Raw genomic sequence first — 16,676 nt, 5'->3', positions numbered from 1 at the left:
GATACTTATGATAATGTGGTGCTGATGTACCAAAAATATTAAGCACTACGTAATTTGTTAAACTAAAGTATAACTGAACAAATGCTCCATGCGCCTCCTTCAAACTTATTCTTGTAAAATGACTAATTATTTCTTTCTTTTACTCTGGTGATATTACCACATTATCCCTGAATTTTTTATTTTCCAACATGGCCCTAAGACTACACAACATGCTGTTTACTTGTGTGCTTAGATAACATTTTATCCAGACAGTGACACGGGAGAAAGCTGCTAAATTCTCCTAAATGGAAATGTCTCATCTTTGGTGAATGTAATAGTCATTTATTTCATTGGACTCTGTGTGTGAGTAACATATAACTGTGATGATGAAAAGGATTTTTTTAATTCTTTGCCATTTAGAACTGGAATTTAAATATCTGGTCACAGACCTATGTGTCAGTATGGACATTTTTACCTGCAGGTCGCACAACACAAAAATTCACCAGTTCACCAAAATCATAATAAAGGAGTACCCTTATGCTTTATTTCACACTGTGAGATCAGGACCACCTGGCCTCTGGGGCCATCAAAGACAGTGTGATCAGACCTGTGAGGGATTTCATAAATAAATAAAAGAAATACTTTATCACGATGTATATAATATTTTTTTATTTGCAATAAAACATAAATGAAATAAAACAGTATACTAACACGTTGTTTAGCGCTTGTCAGGGTGAACAACAGCTGTTACATGTCATCACTGACACATCATAATAACAAAAGTAGATGCAGAATCTCCTGCTTTAGGAGAAACTATTAATTAATGCATGGGTGAAATTGTTCAATTTGAATGATGGAATCACTGTTACATAGTTTAAGAACAGTTTTGGATACTGCGATGATACACAAGACTTGACAAAGAATTTAATTTTGAAATTAATTATTTTCACCCAAACTATCAAATATCAATATCAATAACATCAATAAAGCCATGACTTAATAACACTCAATCACACAACAATTACAACATAGCCTGTATGGCGATCCTTTGTCCAATAATTATAAACTTGCAATAGTTTTTATAAATGCAGCCAGAAACCCAGTATTTCCTATCAGGAACACAACTAACACCATCTTCTTGACTTTGGAAATCTGAAAGAAGTGAAGAATCAATAAAAAAGAGGAAGGTATAACAATTTAGAAATAATAAATGAAGGCGTATCTGACCTCTCCATGCTGCAATCTGTCAAGCTGAGCAAATGAAATATTCTCTTTATCATCACTGCTGCTGTTGCCTGTGGACACATATGTGATTTTTAGTCAGACATGTTTGCTAAGTACAGAACACTAAAATCAATATATCTTAGTTCAAATACAGCTATACCAAGAACATTGCTGTGTAGAGAACTGGAACATCACTGCATAGTAAAAGAACAGCCTTAGCTCTGCTGTCTCGGATACTCGGTCTGAGCCTGACGGGATCCATCCTGACACGCTTGGCAAGGTTCAGATCAAATGTTTTAAATCATATTTGGGTTCAGGTCCAACTCAGTGCGTGATTATTGTCAAGTGTGCGTAAGAGGGCTCTTCAGTGTGCATAGATACTATTCTTACATAAGAACAAATGCCAGATAAAGAAACATCGGTGAATGTCAGAATCTTTGCAAAAACTGTGCAAGAGGGTTTTGAGAAGAAATTTCATCTTAACAATGGTTGGTGAATGAGGCCCAAAGAGTTAATGTTACGTCTTTCATTAAGACAGATCCTGCAGATGGATGATATTTCCAAGCTAGTTCACCTTCTCATTCATTCACACCCACATAAAAACACCCACCCGTGATGTACACACACACACACACACACACACACACACACACACACACACACACACACACACACACACACACACACACACAGTCTAATATCTTTTCAGGGCTTTAGTCATAATGCTTTAGAACAGAACAATTGATTGATTCTCTCGCTGCAGGCAGCAGCAGCACTGGCTGCTAATTGAAACAAATAGGTAATAACTACTGTTCCACGTCTCCAGGCGTTAAGAACTAATCCGAATTGCACAGCTATCAAAAGAGAAAGCTAAAGCCGTTTCCAGACATGACTAACGGAGGATGCCCTGAGTTTCACACATGTACATCAAGAGGCAAGAGGTTCTCCACTTCGAAGTGTTCACAACAACACAGAAATCTCCGGAGCGTTCAGGTGAGGGGGGGTGCAGCAGGCTAAAGGAAAATGTAATGTAGTAATTATGCTGCAGAGATGATGTGTTTTTGTTTGCAGCACATCAACACGTAGGCTCTTTTTACCAAAAGCTCTCTTGACATCTTGATTGGTGTTTTTTGTGTATGGCACCGGTTTTTCATGTGGAGATTTGTGTTATGTTTTTTTCATTAGAGTGTAGAGGTTCTCCTGTTTATCAACTCCATCGGACATTCTGCAGACCTTTTACTAGGGGACTGGCCGGAGAAAGTCAGGAGGCTCTCACTCAGGCATTTGCGTTCACACATGCAACCCTTCCATTAAGTGCATGTCTGAAAGCAGTTTAATGTCATTCATCCAATAATACGGGTCTGTATTGCCTATACCTCTGAGTCTGCACTGGTGGATTAGTAGCAGCAGGTCTACCATCATGATCCACAGCAGCCATCCAGTCAGCACTGCAGGAGACCAGGGACTGGGTAACAGCAGCGCCTGCTGAGCAGCACCCAGGAATACACACACTGCTGGGAGGGAGAGAGAGGACCAGTCAGTGCTTAAATTTCAACCTCAGCCATTGTGAAAGAGATCGTAGATCATGGGGCACACAGTACACTGTGCTTTACTGCACAGTCTGTGCTTCAAAAAAATATTGATATAATCATTCACGTTTTGTTTCTTTTATTGATTAAACAATTTCAAGCAGTTATTTTGAATTTTTGCTTTCACTCAAACAAAATTTGTTTCTTCTTAACTAAATAATTAGTTGCCTTGAATTATAGTATACATGTTAACAGTTTACATTCTATGCATTTACAACTGGAGGTCTAGGACACTGGCATTACATATTTTGAAATAACTGCCATTCAAAACAACTAAAGTGTATAAGTAATAACTCATGGTCCTCAAGTCATCATCGAGCAGCAGCAATTTCATTTAATTTCTCCAGAATAAAATCTTTTCTAACTAGTCTTCTTACTGGCAAGTATCTGGGCAGCAGTGCCTGCTCCAAAGTGAAGCCATCTGAAGATGATCCTCCTGCCAATGTAGAGAGAGAGGAGAAGAGACAGGCCCTGGCATGATTTCAATTCACATGGGTGAAGAAGTACTACTGCTGCTTTTCACAGGACAGTGATGTGCAAGTTAGGGAGTTATTTAAACCTGGTTTCAGGTCTTACCTGGGGGACTCTGGAACTGGTCTGAGAATTGCCATTATTGGTTGGATGATAGACAGAGCCATGACGGCGCAGCCTATGTAAGGGTGAGAGCCTGCACCCTGGGAGGAAAGCGAAGACAAGAGAAAACACAGAGGAAGAGGAGCTGCAGGGATATTCTGTGGCCCACTGGGGAAATGTTCTACTATGCTGGTAAGAAAATAATCAGAAACACATTAACTGTCTCTTCTCATTTACAATCACTTCTGCTGTTGTATTCTTAGGATTGGTATTCATTTAATAAACTCGTGTTCTTTGACAACCATAGCTATCAGTTGTGATTACATGATATTTCAATGAAATAAAATCTCATCAGCCAGGTCGTTTACAAGTCTTTGGTTTATCAGTTGGAGGATCACTTTAATGGGAGGCCAAACTGACAGTGAGAAAACCTGAAATGTTGATAATAGTTCCTCACTGCACAGGTAAATTGTGTGCTCACCACTGCAATGAGTACACTAGGTCAAATATGAAGCAGGAAGTGGTGGGGGGGTGGGTGAAGTGTTCGAATCCACAAAGCACTTTAGGAATTTCTGGAGTGTCTCAAACACTTCACCCACCTCTCCATCGGCATTGGTGGTGAGTAGAGAATGAGTGAATTTTCAATTTTTCAATTTTTTATTTGGGGTGACACCCACACTACTCTCCACACCCTCCTGGAAGGAGCCTGTGCATTGTGGTTTTCAATGTGTATTTGCATATGTTTTTAATCCTTATATTATTAGCATCATGATGTGAGGCGGCCGTGGCTAAGGGGGTAGAGCAGGTCCATTAGACAGAAGGTCAGGGATTTGATCCCAGTCTGCCCCATTCCACTTGCCTGTGTGAGCGATTTACAGTTCAGTATTTTGCCCATTTCACCCATTCACACACACATTTATACAGTGTATCTATGGGCAGCACATTTCTTTTTCTATTAAAAACATCACAAACTAAGCGCTATCTAAATACAGAGCATTTACTATCATGATAAGCATTGCTATCCTATTGACGTAAACCTTATTTATGTTATTATTTTCTCCTTAACCATGTGTTAGAAGTGCACACGCTGTCCCTTCACTGAGATAACTACATTCTGAGACCTCAGAAATCCACTTACAGAGTAAGATTTATACCTTCTCATGACTTCTCATTTAGCATGCAACTTTTGAAAGAAAATATTTAAGTAAAATTTAGCAGCTAACAATTTAATAATGGTAATTCTGATATAAAAACCTATGCATGGAAATAATATTGTAATACATTTAATACATATTCAAATGTTATAAGTGAGTGCCATAAATGTCCTGGAATCCTTCACTAAACATAACTGAACAGCATTGGTAGGAATTATAATATTCAGTTAGATACAGTGTGGAAGTTGTTGATCATGAGAGGATACGAGCAGAATCCTTTTTTTAAATAAAACTACATTTCACATGTGTACATGAGCCAGTTTGCATCTTATTTGTTCTTTTTTCAGACTACATGTCGTAAGCCTGGGACAACAGCCACTAGATCAAGCGGAGGGGAACAGCTACAGAGTCAAATAACTACACACTTTATCTGTACATAAAGTGTTTGTATAAAAACAGAACAATAGAAGCACTGACATGAGTGAGGATAGAACAACATCATCTTTCATCAGTATCTTTTCAAATAATTGAGTTATGATTCACTGGTGGACCTTCAGTCATTATGTTCGGACGGCCTGTGATGGGGAAAGACAGACACCTACAGGCCACTGCACAAAACAGGAGAATATACAGCATCTACGTCAAGGAGCGGAAAATATTAACATCTTTATGTTTCAGGTCTGTTTTAGCCTTGTACTTGCAGCTACTGTCTTCTCTATTACTTTAGAATGTGAAGCATTCCATTCTCATTTTCGGCACTTTAATTGTCAGCACTGCATTTCCCTATTCAATAGGGTTTTCCTCAGGTTTATAGTTTTCCTCCATGTTTCCCACTTCAGCCAATTTCCTATTATTTCATGCTGATTGATATAATGTGAATTTTAGATTAGAAAATTAAGGATAAACATTCACTCAAAGCAGGGGTCAGGGACTAAATTAACCTTAAGTGTAAACAATGGATCAAATAGGCTATGATGTGGAGAAACATATTGATCATGTGTTTCCACATGAAGCTCCATAACATCATATTTACTTTACAAAACATGGTTTGGAGAATCTGACATGAAAACTAGATTGTTTATAGGATAGCGACATGAGACGTGAGTGAGAACCTCTCCCTTTCTGCTGCCATGACTCTGCCTGACAGTGGCAGAGGGGGGGGTGGCTCCAGATTCAAACTAAAATCATCATCATGCAGACTACAGACAACATAATTCACTAAAACCTGAAACCAGTACACTGTGTTTCTGTAAAACATGTCTCACTTACTGTGTTTGTAAGATAACAGATAAAACTTGAATCAATCTTTTACGTTTTACTGCATAAAATGTTTCGTTTCTGTCAACTCTGTGTGTGTGTGTGTGTGTGTGTGTGTGTGTGTGTGTGTGTGTGTGTGTGTGTGTGTGTGTGTGTGTGTGTGTGTGTGTGTGTGTGTGTGTGTGTGTATATAAGATAAGATTTATTACATATTTATTAGTATCCTTATTGTGTTGGTGTCTGTCCTGAAAGCTGCAGCCTCTGTGGTGAGTCAGGGTGAACAAATGCTTGGATGGACTCAACACTCTGTCACTCACACCACAGAACAGCATGTGATTATTACGGCTGAGTCATTCACACACATACACACCCCAGTGCAGCTCACAGTGTTGACCACAACGTCAATCACGGCAGAAAAAGCTTATTTGCTTACTTCTACTTCCTCAAGGGAAGAAAGACTTGTGACTAACTTATCAAAGATAAAAATGATACATTATAATGATATCATATCAGTTATATCACATTATCATGATAATCATACATTGATGGCACTGTTTAAAAAAAAAAAACTCGGACAATACTATCACAGACTAAGAAATCAAAGTGAATTGATAGACAAAGCCATAGAATAATTTTTAACATTCATGTTCCCCTCAGGATGAGATGTAATAACTTTACTCCACTTAACTTTTCAGCTAGTGCCAACTAGATAAAAAGATTATAATGCTAATATGTCCAACACTGACCATTACTTGTGATACCATTGCCATTAGCATCTACTTTATTTTTCAAGCTAATTAGCAATGTTTGCATGCTAACATACTCCACTAAGATGACTACCTTGGTAAAAGTGTTTTCAGGTGAACATGTTAGCCTTTAGTTTAAAACACTGACAACCTCACAGAGTAGTATGCTACCTGGACAATATAGTGAATACATCATTATGGTATGTCTTAGCAGTCTTTCTGAAATCGAAAATAAAAGAATATTTGCTAACTGTTCTGTGAAGGTGACTCACTCCACAGCTGAAAAAACATTTATTCATCCAATTTCACACATGCCGACTCAAACAGAGCAGAGCGTTAGGCTGCCATTCATTGTGAATGGAAAAGAACGTGTGAAAGCACATTGCCTGTGAAATTAATTGTGTTTCAGTGTGAGAATGTGAGAAAATCAGAGCTGAATATTGCTCCATCTTTGAATGTGTATGTGTGAGTGTACCATTGGTCTGAAAGCCTCTTCCAGACAACACTGATGGAGAAAAAAGGTCACAAAAAATGCCATGAAGAGGTTCTGCTACAAGGTATATATATATATATATATATATACCTATATATATATATATATATATATAGACTGACTACCGCCAACACAAGTTGTGTAGAAAAGTGTGGTGGGACTGACACAAAGATAGATAGCAAAAGATTTTTAAATGCTAAGAGCCACTTAAACAGATGGAGGGACAGATGGACAAGATGGAGGGTATGGTCACACACACACACACACACACACACACACACACACACACACACACACACACACACACACACACACACACCACACACACTTACCTTACTCCATCCCCTCCTGTATATGAAAGGCAGAGTGAAGGCTGCACTAGTTAGGACGACAGCCAAGACCATCATGGTTCGATGGAGCTGCAAAGACAAGGAGATGAAGAGAGAAGGACTATTTAAATTCTAACTGGAATGACTGTTTAGTCATGTCCATGGAAGACAGACAGTAGCACACTAAGAATATTATTGTGAAGATTAATGTGTATGTTTCTGTCGATTCAATTTAGAGCATATCTCAGAGCATATAGAGTGTTTGAAAGACAGATACGCTGGAGTTCTCACCTGAAACCAGAGCCTTTGTCCCAGCACTGTTGTGTCGGGCCAAAAGTCTTTGTAGTGGCGAGCAATGAGGGCAGCTGTGCTCACTATCCACATCCAGACAGTCAGCATGAACACACCTGAGGACAGATCACAGGTGATGATCTGTAGATATTTGGTGGAAGGAGGGGAGATTCATGAGCTAGTCTCTGTCTGCTTCAGACCTATTAGGAATACTGTACATGTCTGTTTTATTCAGTATTGGTCAAAGTTCTTGTTTGTTTGTGGAAAGTCTTCATATTGCATTTGTTCTTGGAGATTTATTATATAATATTTAGATTTTCACTTTTATGTTAATTTATTATTCTGGAATCTTAGCTTAGTTTACATAGCCTACGCACATACCCAACATACACAGTAGGTACACTGTAGATGATGTGTGCAAAAATGTGACCACATGTTGGCGCTACAGTGATACCACATGGAGTAAGGTTCTGTGATGTTGTCACAGATTTAATAAGAAGAACACCACTGCAGAACTTCTGATCATGACAGCCATCTCTATCACAGTGTGAACGGAAACAGGGCGATGACAGGTTATAATGTTTTATTCAGTAGTTCAACATGACAGACATTTGTATCAGCATCAGTACATGACAGAGTTACTGTGACTAATATACTACAGAACACAAAATGGCTTGATGTTGTTTTGGTTTGTCCACCTTTGCGCTACTCTGAGATGAAATGAACACAGCAGTCTTTCTGAAATCTTCCGATTTTAGACTGTAGTGGAACTAACCATGGAACTTGATCAGCAGGGGGGAGCGCGAGCCACTTAGATCCTCCGGAAGTCCAGTAATCACCTTCTGAATGGTGGAGATGAGAGGCTGATGATGGTGCTTGTAGATCAAACCTATGGAGGACAACGTTTTACCAAAATGCACTCTGCACAAAGTTTAGCCAACCTTATGGAATCCACTGTTTTTTCCAGCAGTAATTGAAGAGGAAACTATGCTATTCTCAGCAAACTGAGTCATAAAAGTATTCCCACTGAAGGTTTGAAGCGTCAGATTAAAATACACATCACCCGAGGTGAGAGAAAAAAAACTCACCACAGCCTTCAAAGTGTTTCCATTAATAAAACAGAATCAAACTCAGCAGACACATAAGAAGTTGGGAGCATGAAACTCAAATTAACAACTTTCAGCAGGTCAATGGTGAACCTGGAATAGTCAAAGGGCTTTCTTAACCTACAGCATCTACATTAGATCTGCTGCCCTACTCCTGATTTCAGTGAATAAACACAGGTCACACTACTTGGAGGATTGAGGTTCATGGCCTAAGGTCGAAGTCAATTTTAGAAAACCTGTCATATTTATCCTATGTTAAAACACTTGAGGGATAGTTGCAGGATCACCAGCCGAAATTACGAAGTTTTAATTTTGTGAAAATCGTGTCTGTTACTTAACAGATCTTGGAACTTGCTTACACACAATGTGAAAAAACAACAGCTGTTTAGTAAATCATTCAAACACACACATATATATCTATATATCTATATATCTATATTATATATATAGATATATAGATATATAGATATATAGATAAATAAGCCTCACACATGAACAATAATAAAGTAAATTCAGTTTCATTTTATGAAAAACATTGACTACAAAATGTTCTGTGCAGATAAACCAGGTAGGATGAATGCAAAGTTTTATAATGTCACTCTGCACCATAGACATGTACAAATAAATGTAACAGTATATTGTAGGCCCGTGGGATAAATTTGGAGCAGGTCCAGAGCATTACCTCAGACCAAGCAAACAGCCCTTCCAAACAGGCGGGTTTAGGACAGGTACCGTACTAGTTTATTAAATACTGTTCACTGTTTCCCACTGTCTTACCATTGTGAGATCTACCATGCGCCAGAAACAGGAAGTAGCTCTGGTTTAAGTTGAATCTGTTATGTAGGTGGATGCTTCTGTGGAAACGACACTGGATGACTCCATCGACCAGCCTCCAGGCCCGCCCCCACAGAGCCTCCTGCAAACAGAGAGGTTAGCACTGAAAACTGATGGTTACAACAGTACAGCCACTGACACTGTGTGGTGATGATGATCAGTCAGTGTGTACCTCTGCTGCCAGCTCAGGGTGAGTTCGTCCAGAGACATATCCAGCACTGATGGTAACACTGCCTCTATCATTCTCGCAGAGATAGACGTCATCATTCCCCTACAAGGGTAGAAATATTTAGTACACACACTGATATTAATTTACAGCTCATTGCTGTCAGTACCTTAAAGTTGTTGTGTTCGCCACAGGCAGCCTTATCTCCCATAAATCCAATTCATATGTTTTGACTGTTTTGACAGTGATGTTGTGGTGGCAAAATAATAATTGGCTAGATTATGTTAAAATGCTGGGTTAAAATCAATGAAGCATTTTGATTAACTGCAGCACAGACATTAAAGGGATAGTTCACCCAGGAATCTAAATTCAACAATTATCTACTCACCCCTATGCCGATGGAGGGGTGGGTGAAGTGTTTGAGTCCACAAAACACTTTTGGAGTTTTAGGGGTAAACAGCGTAGCAGCCAAATCCAATATAATTCAAGACATTAGTGACCTATCTTCAGACGTAATAAAACAACAGAAAAAACACAACATGCCTCCATACTGCTCGTGTGAGGTCATCCAAGTGTCCGGAAGACCCGACATTCAAATTCCACTCGAAACGGCTTAATTTACATCGTGTTTAAAGCCTAAGTCCACGAGCTTAGCCACTTCTGGTGGACATTTAAGCTTAAAACACAGTGAAAAATGTGTTTGTTTTGAGTCAAATATGAATGTCAGGGCTTGCAGATACTTTGATGACACCACAGGAGCAGTATGGAGGCATGTTATGTTGTTTCTGTTGTTTTATTACGTCTGAAGATGCAACGCTGCAACGCTGTTTACCCCTGAAACTCCAAAAGTGTTTTGTGGACTCAAACACTTCACCCACCCCTCCATCGGGGTGAGTAGATAATGAGTACATTTTCATTTCTGGGTGAACTATCCCTTTAAAGGAGACAGTCAGGATGGATGTTGGGAGTAAAAAATGCACGACTGTCACACTAGAGGCCAGGTTCGTTTATAGAAGCACTTTGGTTGAGGCTGAAGTCACTGAAATGTTTCTGCATTAAACCAAACTATCATCCTTTGAGTCTGCTCACCATCCCCAGCAGACTACGGACTTTTGGAGACAGAGCTTTAAGCGTGGTGGCCCCCACCCTCTAGAAGGCCCTTCCAATACAGAATTTCAATGCCACATCCCCAGGGATATTCCATAAACTACTCAAAACTCATAACCCTAACCCTTAAAAATGCATATGACCTGATCTAATACAATCTGTCCTTGTATGTCCTTAAGAGTGTTTTGCAAAATGTGTAAATTAATAACATTTGCTCATTATGTTAATAGAAATCATAAATTAGCCATTACTATCTTTCATTCAGGATAATTTTGCTCATTCAAATTTATTGTATGGAATTTCTATATAGGAAATGCTGTACATCTGCAAGATATTAACACACCAAATGTTTTGATATTTACAAAATAAAGGACATATGGACACCCAAATTGTTTTTTTGTCAAATAAATATACATCAAGTAATTTTTTTTATAAATAATAAATAGAAACTAAAACATTGATTCCTAAATATACTGTACACACTGACACCACGTTACACAAGTTGTTTTTTCAACTGTACAATCATCCAACTGGGTTTCAGTGGCTCATGTTTGAGAGTCTTCACATCAACAGTGTAGGTGAACAATTTGTTTTATCATTTAAGTATAAAGCTTCAGGGCAGCACATGAACCTAAAGTCAAGTCTCAACGCATTCTGATACTGTATTGATATGAAGGAAAACCATTTGTTGCCAGGAAGGAAGTTACTTAGGGAATTAAATGCCAGCAGTTCTGAACATGTAATTTAAGGTAAACAGGGTGAAAGATTTGAAATCGCTGATTAGTGCTCAGATTTCAAGCAAAAGATAGACTCTAATGATTTCCTTCTTTCCGCCCATCACACATCATACTTTATCATTGATAAACCTGGGATTTCTGGTTGTTTAAATTGAAATAATTTTTACTTTCGGGGGTTATTTAATGATAAGTGACTCTTGAGATTGAAAAGTAAATGTCATGATAAGTAAAACTCACCATCCATTTATCGTGGGACAGGGCAAAGGACACGTAACCCTCAGTAGGCCCACTAAGTTCAAACATCACACTCCGTCCTGCTTCATCAGTGGTAAACGACAGGAAGAAACAGTGGGGATCTGACTCTGGGTCACAGCCCACTGGGTCTCTGAGGCACGATTTACTGTGGCCACACCCCACTGAACTAAACTGAGGAGAGGGAAGAAGATAACAGTTTAGATATGCTATTCTTACTCTGAATGGCAAGGATCTTGTTATTCGGGATGAAGTGCAAACCTTCCCCTAAGGTCTGTGTTGGATCTAAATTAACAGAGACAGGGTTTATGGAAAGCTGTGTGCACCATAAACTTAATTCCATTCACAGATGTTAAGGTAGAAATCTCCCAAACATATATCTGTAAACCTGTAAACATGTTATTTATGAGGCTATACTTTGGATCATTGTTCTCCCCTCTGTGGGTGAGATACTGACCTGTGTGGACAGAGCAGTGGGGCTGGTGGCTTGAGGAGATACTGCTGTGGTTGGAGCAGCAGTCATCTCTCTCAGTGACACCACAGGACCTGCAATCTTCACCCAGTAAATCTTATAGCCATGTACCACTGTCACACTGCAACAACAAATTAAACCCACCTTGACATACTGAAATATATTCATCTTTAGAAATCTGTATAACAAGACCTGTCAGTGAATTTGAATACTGTCTGCTGGACAGCCCTGTGTGGGTGGCTCCGGATATCAACCTGCAGTGTCATGCATACTCACAGAAACTGGACTCTCTGTGGAGGCTTCTCTGGTGACTCCCACACTGCCTGGACCTGGGTCTTTTTTGTGTTTCTCGTGTGGCTCACCCCAGATCCCTTTAAATGATAGGGATTCACAGCAGCATACACACAGAAAGAACAAGCTCATTAAACACATCATGTTGATCCCCACTGAGGTGGCCTGCCAGGACTGGCAGCTTCTTAGGTCATGGTTTAGCTCATGCCTACATTCAGTAAGTAATAATTATGTGCTATAGGAGGGGAAGAGCAGCATGTACACTGGAGGGGGAAGCGGGCGGTGCAGCAGCAGGGAGACATGGAGACAAGACCCTGAGAGAAGGGTCAAATAGGATTTATGCATTTCAGACAACAAGGAGGCTTTTTTGCTCATGTTTTTCAATAGAGAATATTACTATCTGTTGACTACTTAATTATTATGGAGTAGTCTATTCAGTTATGATCTCTAATTCAGTTTATTGAATTCAGACCTTTTTGCACATGTTTCACTCGCAGTTGTTCAGAGGGCACAAATCCCCACCTTTCCTGGCTGGCTTTCAAACTAAAATATCTCTGTGTTGTAGTTATTGTAGCTGAACAGTGATTGCTGACAGCAGAGTGGTAACACAACTGTTTTGTTGTGCTTATGAAATTTGTGTTGTGGAAACATCTACAGATTAGGTGTCCAACAAAGGCCTAGTCATCTTTGCAGCTGAGGTAAATAATTGTCTCAGACATTATTTGAGAACAAATTGGTTTTGTATGTTTGCCCAGCCATGCTGTACCTAGTCTTCAGAAAGATTCCAAACCTTTTCACTTTTGTACAATTTATTGTGTTTAATTGTAACAAACTAAATTTAACGATCTCATATTTTTTATTAAAGGAGAATTCCCTTAAAATGTTTGATTAAATCAGCAAAATTAATCAAAAGATATATGTTTTTTGGTTCATTAAAGTTTACTTGGTGTAGATCAAGGGGCAAAATATATTTATATATATATATCAATTAACAATAAAGTGTGCAGTATATTGGTCTGAATACTTTGTGAAACCACATCTTACATAGATGCATGGCCAGAAGGCCATGAGGTTGGTGGGCCCCTATTGACCACCTGATTGATGCAGTTTGGTTAAACTAAAGTGTAATTAAGTACCATGTCTTTACACAGGCCTCCAATACAACACAGACAGAAGACAATACAAAATAATCAGATTTATCATTTCAACTTGGCAGTAAATCAGGGGCCTCATTTAGAACTGCTGCGTACGCACAAAACCTGGTCTGAAGTCACCTTTACGAGACAGATATGAGAAGGGGGCCCTATGAGTGTGAGGTGTTTGCCCTCCTTTCCTCTTTGGTTTTCCAGCCCATGTTAACTGTACAATCTAAGAAGATTACTAATGTTCAAGCTGGTTCATGAGAGAGTTGAGGTGAAACATCATCAAGAGGTGAAACATCTGTATACCTGAGTGTGGCCACACTGTAACAGCTGGGACTGATGAGGGTCCGTCAGGATGAAGAATCCTACTGCGGGGGAGTCCAGTTTCCCAGCATCCCGTGCTTCCATCAGGAACCCCCTGAAGAACATTGGGTCAGAGGAGGCCACTTGCAAAGAAACTGTGGATGAAGGAGAGGAAAGAAGTAAGGAGAAAGGATTAGGTCACCATTGTAGCCTGTAAAGTGAAAGTTGAACAGCTTACATTACCTGTGATGTTTTCACCAGGACTGAACGTGGATTTGTCCACACTGACCATGTATGGAGGAGGCTCTGGTCTGGGCTCATGGCCGTGTTGAGGTTCCATGTCTCCACAGGCTACACCCACCTTCCCGTTACTGAACCCTTCCACTGAGTCCACACACCAGGTCAGTGCTGCGAGCGTGAAGTATAGACGCCACATTGCTGATGCCTACAGCGAAAAGAGAGGAAACACATAGAGTAAAGTCACCTACTAGATCTGTAAAGATAATTGACCCCCCTCATTTTTCTCTGCCCTGCTCTGAGACTGTCTAAACTAGAATGTTTGCTGTTCACTCACATAGATGTATATATATCATGTGATGATAATAAATTTATGTGATCATAAATTCAAATGAAATGTTGTTGTTTGTGTCCCTTTTAATGGTGGAAGGTCAAAATGTGGAAAGCAACAACTAATACGTTTGGACATTTAGTCTTTGACTCACCTATATTAGAAGTAGGAACAGTCTTTAGTTATCGACACATCTTAATCTTGCATATATTAAAAAGCTTCAGTGGTTGACCGTGGGAAAAAGAAGCATTAATTGTTGAAAAAATATATATGTGGTAAAAAAAAGAACTATGGTGCCAAAATACTTAATAATCTCCCGCTACAAGACGTAGTTTGACAAACTTCAGATCGTTTCAATTTGATAGCCTTATCTAAAAAATGCATTTCTCTGTAGTGCAGAGGTACAGTGGAATAATCTGCACATACATTTGAAGTTGAGTGTTTCACAGCCTTATATGGTTACAGAGTAAAAGTATACTTCATTTATAATCTTAAAGCTTTAGAATTAAAACAAACCATTAGAATGTTTACTTTGCCGCCTGCTATTTATTTGTCATTTCCATGTGGCAGCATTGTTTTAGCTTGCTATTGGTGTTTATTTTTTTTAATCTTTATTGTGTGTAATAATTATTCAAGATGACCACAATGGAAGCAAGCCTCTGAGCTTTATTGTGTTTTAATCTTTGGTGAATTTGAATGTGTGTAGTGACTGCAGTGCAGTGTCATATGCATTTTTAATTATCAATTAATTTAATCAATTAATGATTTTGAACATTTGTGGAATAGATGGAACAAATTGAGGTTATTCATTATAGCTGACAATCCTGAAGTGGAAAAAACAGTGGCAGGGTCAAACAGAGGAAAGTGATAACAAAACGTTGTATATAATTCATTGTCTGTACTACACAGATTCTGCAAAATAAAACCTAAAGAGTTACAGTTTATTCAGCTCAATTACAATCAGAGTCACAATATTCAAACACGCTGTAAAGCAAAAGAGAAAAGCCCTTGAGTAGCACACAACAAGAATAAAGAAGTCAAAGTGGTGCTCCAACATGCAGCTGATTCACTGGCTGAACGTATCTGTGTACAGACAGCAGAGGCACAGTCATCAGCTCCACAGTATAATCAGTCTGCTGCAGATCAGACTGACTTCAACAGGCTAAGTGAGATAACGAACCAGTCAGTAGAAGTTTAGCTTCTGTCTGAGAAGAGAGAGGTAACTGACTTTGCAGAGTGACAGGTCAGAGGTGGGTCACCACACAGTGAGCCAAATCAAATAATCCACTTTTTTTAAATATAGTTCTCAATAAAATAAAAAAAGAAAGGAGAAGTCAACAATGCAAAGCAAGCTTTCTAAACTATTGCTACTTATAACTACTTCTAATCTATTCCACCATCTCATTCTCATCCTTTACTTTTTAAATGACTGTGCTTAGAAAGAATGAAGCTGTCTCCTGCAAACACAAATGAACTTTATGATTGAATAAAACTGGCTCATATACAACATTTCATTTGCCACAGCGCTGAGACATTTCAAAGTCAATTATCTGAAGCAAAGTGTTAAGACTTACCTCCCCCCTGTGTTGCCAGTTTCTGCAGTGCAGCTCCACCCTGTACATAGAGAGTAGTCCTGTTGGCCCCCAGAGGGCAGGGCCTCTGCTGCCTTCACTTCCTGTAGAAGAAAATCGTACATGTGACTACTCTACTATGACGCACAGTCTCTCAGAGTCCTGAGACCTGGGAGCATAATAAAACCTCCTGCGTCCAAATAGTTCCGGAAAGTCATGTTTGTAATGAGTTTACTGCTGTAAACTGTATTCATCAACAACACTGGTGAAAAAAAATATCATTGTTGGAAACAAGTGATTCAGGCGCTTCAATGTGGGCCATAGCTCCACATTAGAATTCATGTTTTTCTTTCAAACTTCATCATCCTTCATGTCAAGTATGTTGATGTGAAAAAACTATTGGTATCAACAACTACCAACTGACTTTTCTAACAGAAGATTTAGACTTGATTTTGTAACAGCTGGATAAATAGTGATCATTTTTCTAACGGA

General features: G+C 39.1%; 1 protein-coding gene across 3 annotated transcripts; it reads right to left on the bottom strand.

Annotated features, from left to right (window-relative positions):
• Window positions 1-631: 631 nt before the first annotated feature.
• On the bottom strand, window positions 632-16,270 carry frrs1b (ferric-chelate reductase 1b). 3 transcript variants are annotated; one of them, XM_035143013.2, is made up of 17 exons: window positions 16,188-16,270; window positions 14,289-14,490; window positions 14,049-14,200; window positions 12,586-12,680; window positions 12,295-12,430; window positions 11,823-12,011; window positions 9,748-9,846; window positions 9,519-9,657; window positions 8,411-8,524; window positions 7,636-7,751; window positions 7,348-7,434; window positions 6,998-7,027; window positions 3,369-3,466; window positions 3,170-3,228; window positions 2,580-2,717; window positions 1,207-1,274; window positions 632-1,131 (listed from the first exon to the last, which is right to left on the bottom strand). In XM_035143013.2, exons 1-17 carry the CDS (start codon window positions 16,233-16,235, stop codon window positions 1,039-1,041), a joined length of 1,863 nt encoding a protein of 620 aa, XP_034998904.2. In that variant the 5' UTR covers window positions 16,236-16,270; the 3' UTR covers window positions 632-1,038. The 3 variants fall into 3 exon arrangements, with proteins under 3 accessions (XP_034998904.2, XP_034998905.2, XP_034998906.2); XM_035143014.2 differs by having other exon boundaries at window positions 2,580-2,714; XM_035143015.2 differs by lacking the exon at window positions 6,998-7,027.
• Window positions 16,271-16,676: the final 406 nt, after the last annotated feature.

Source organism: Hippoglossus stenolepis, chromosome 19 (assembly GCF_022539355.2).
Source record: "Hippoglossus stenolepis isolate QCI-W04-F060 chromosome 19, HSTE1.2, whole genome shotgun sequence".
Taxonomy (NCBI): domain Eukaryota; kingdom Metazoa; phylum Chordata; class Actinopteri; order Pleuronectiformes; family Pleuronectidae; genus Hippoglossus; species Hippoglossus stenolepis.
The sequence above is the reverse complement of the archived record's forward strand: the minus strand, read 5'-3'. Positions and strand labels throughout refer to the sequence as shown.

Bases quoted from the DNA above. Each gene is read 5' to 3' on its own strand.
- frrs1b (XM_035143013.2), bottom strand. From the start codon at position 16,235: ATGTACAGGGTGGAGCTGCACTGCAGAAACTGGCAACACAGGGGGGAG. The intron at 12,431-12,585 runs GTGAGTATGCAT...TTGTTGTTGCAG, and splicing joins CCACAGAGAGTCCAGTTTCT to TGTGACAGTGGTACATGGCT. The intron at 7,435-7,635 runs GTGAGAACTCCA...TTGTCTTTGCAG, and splicing joins GACAAAGGCTCTGGTTTCAG to CTCCATCGAACCATGATGGT.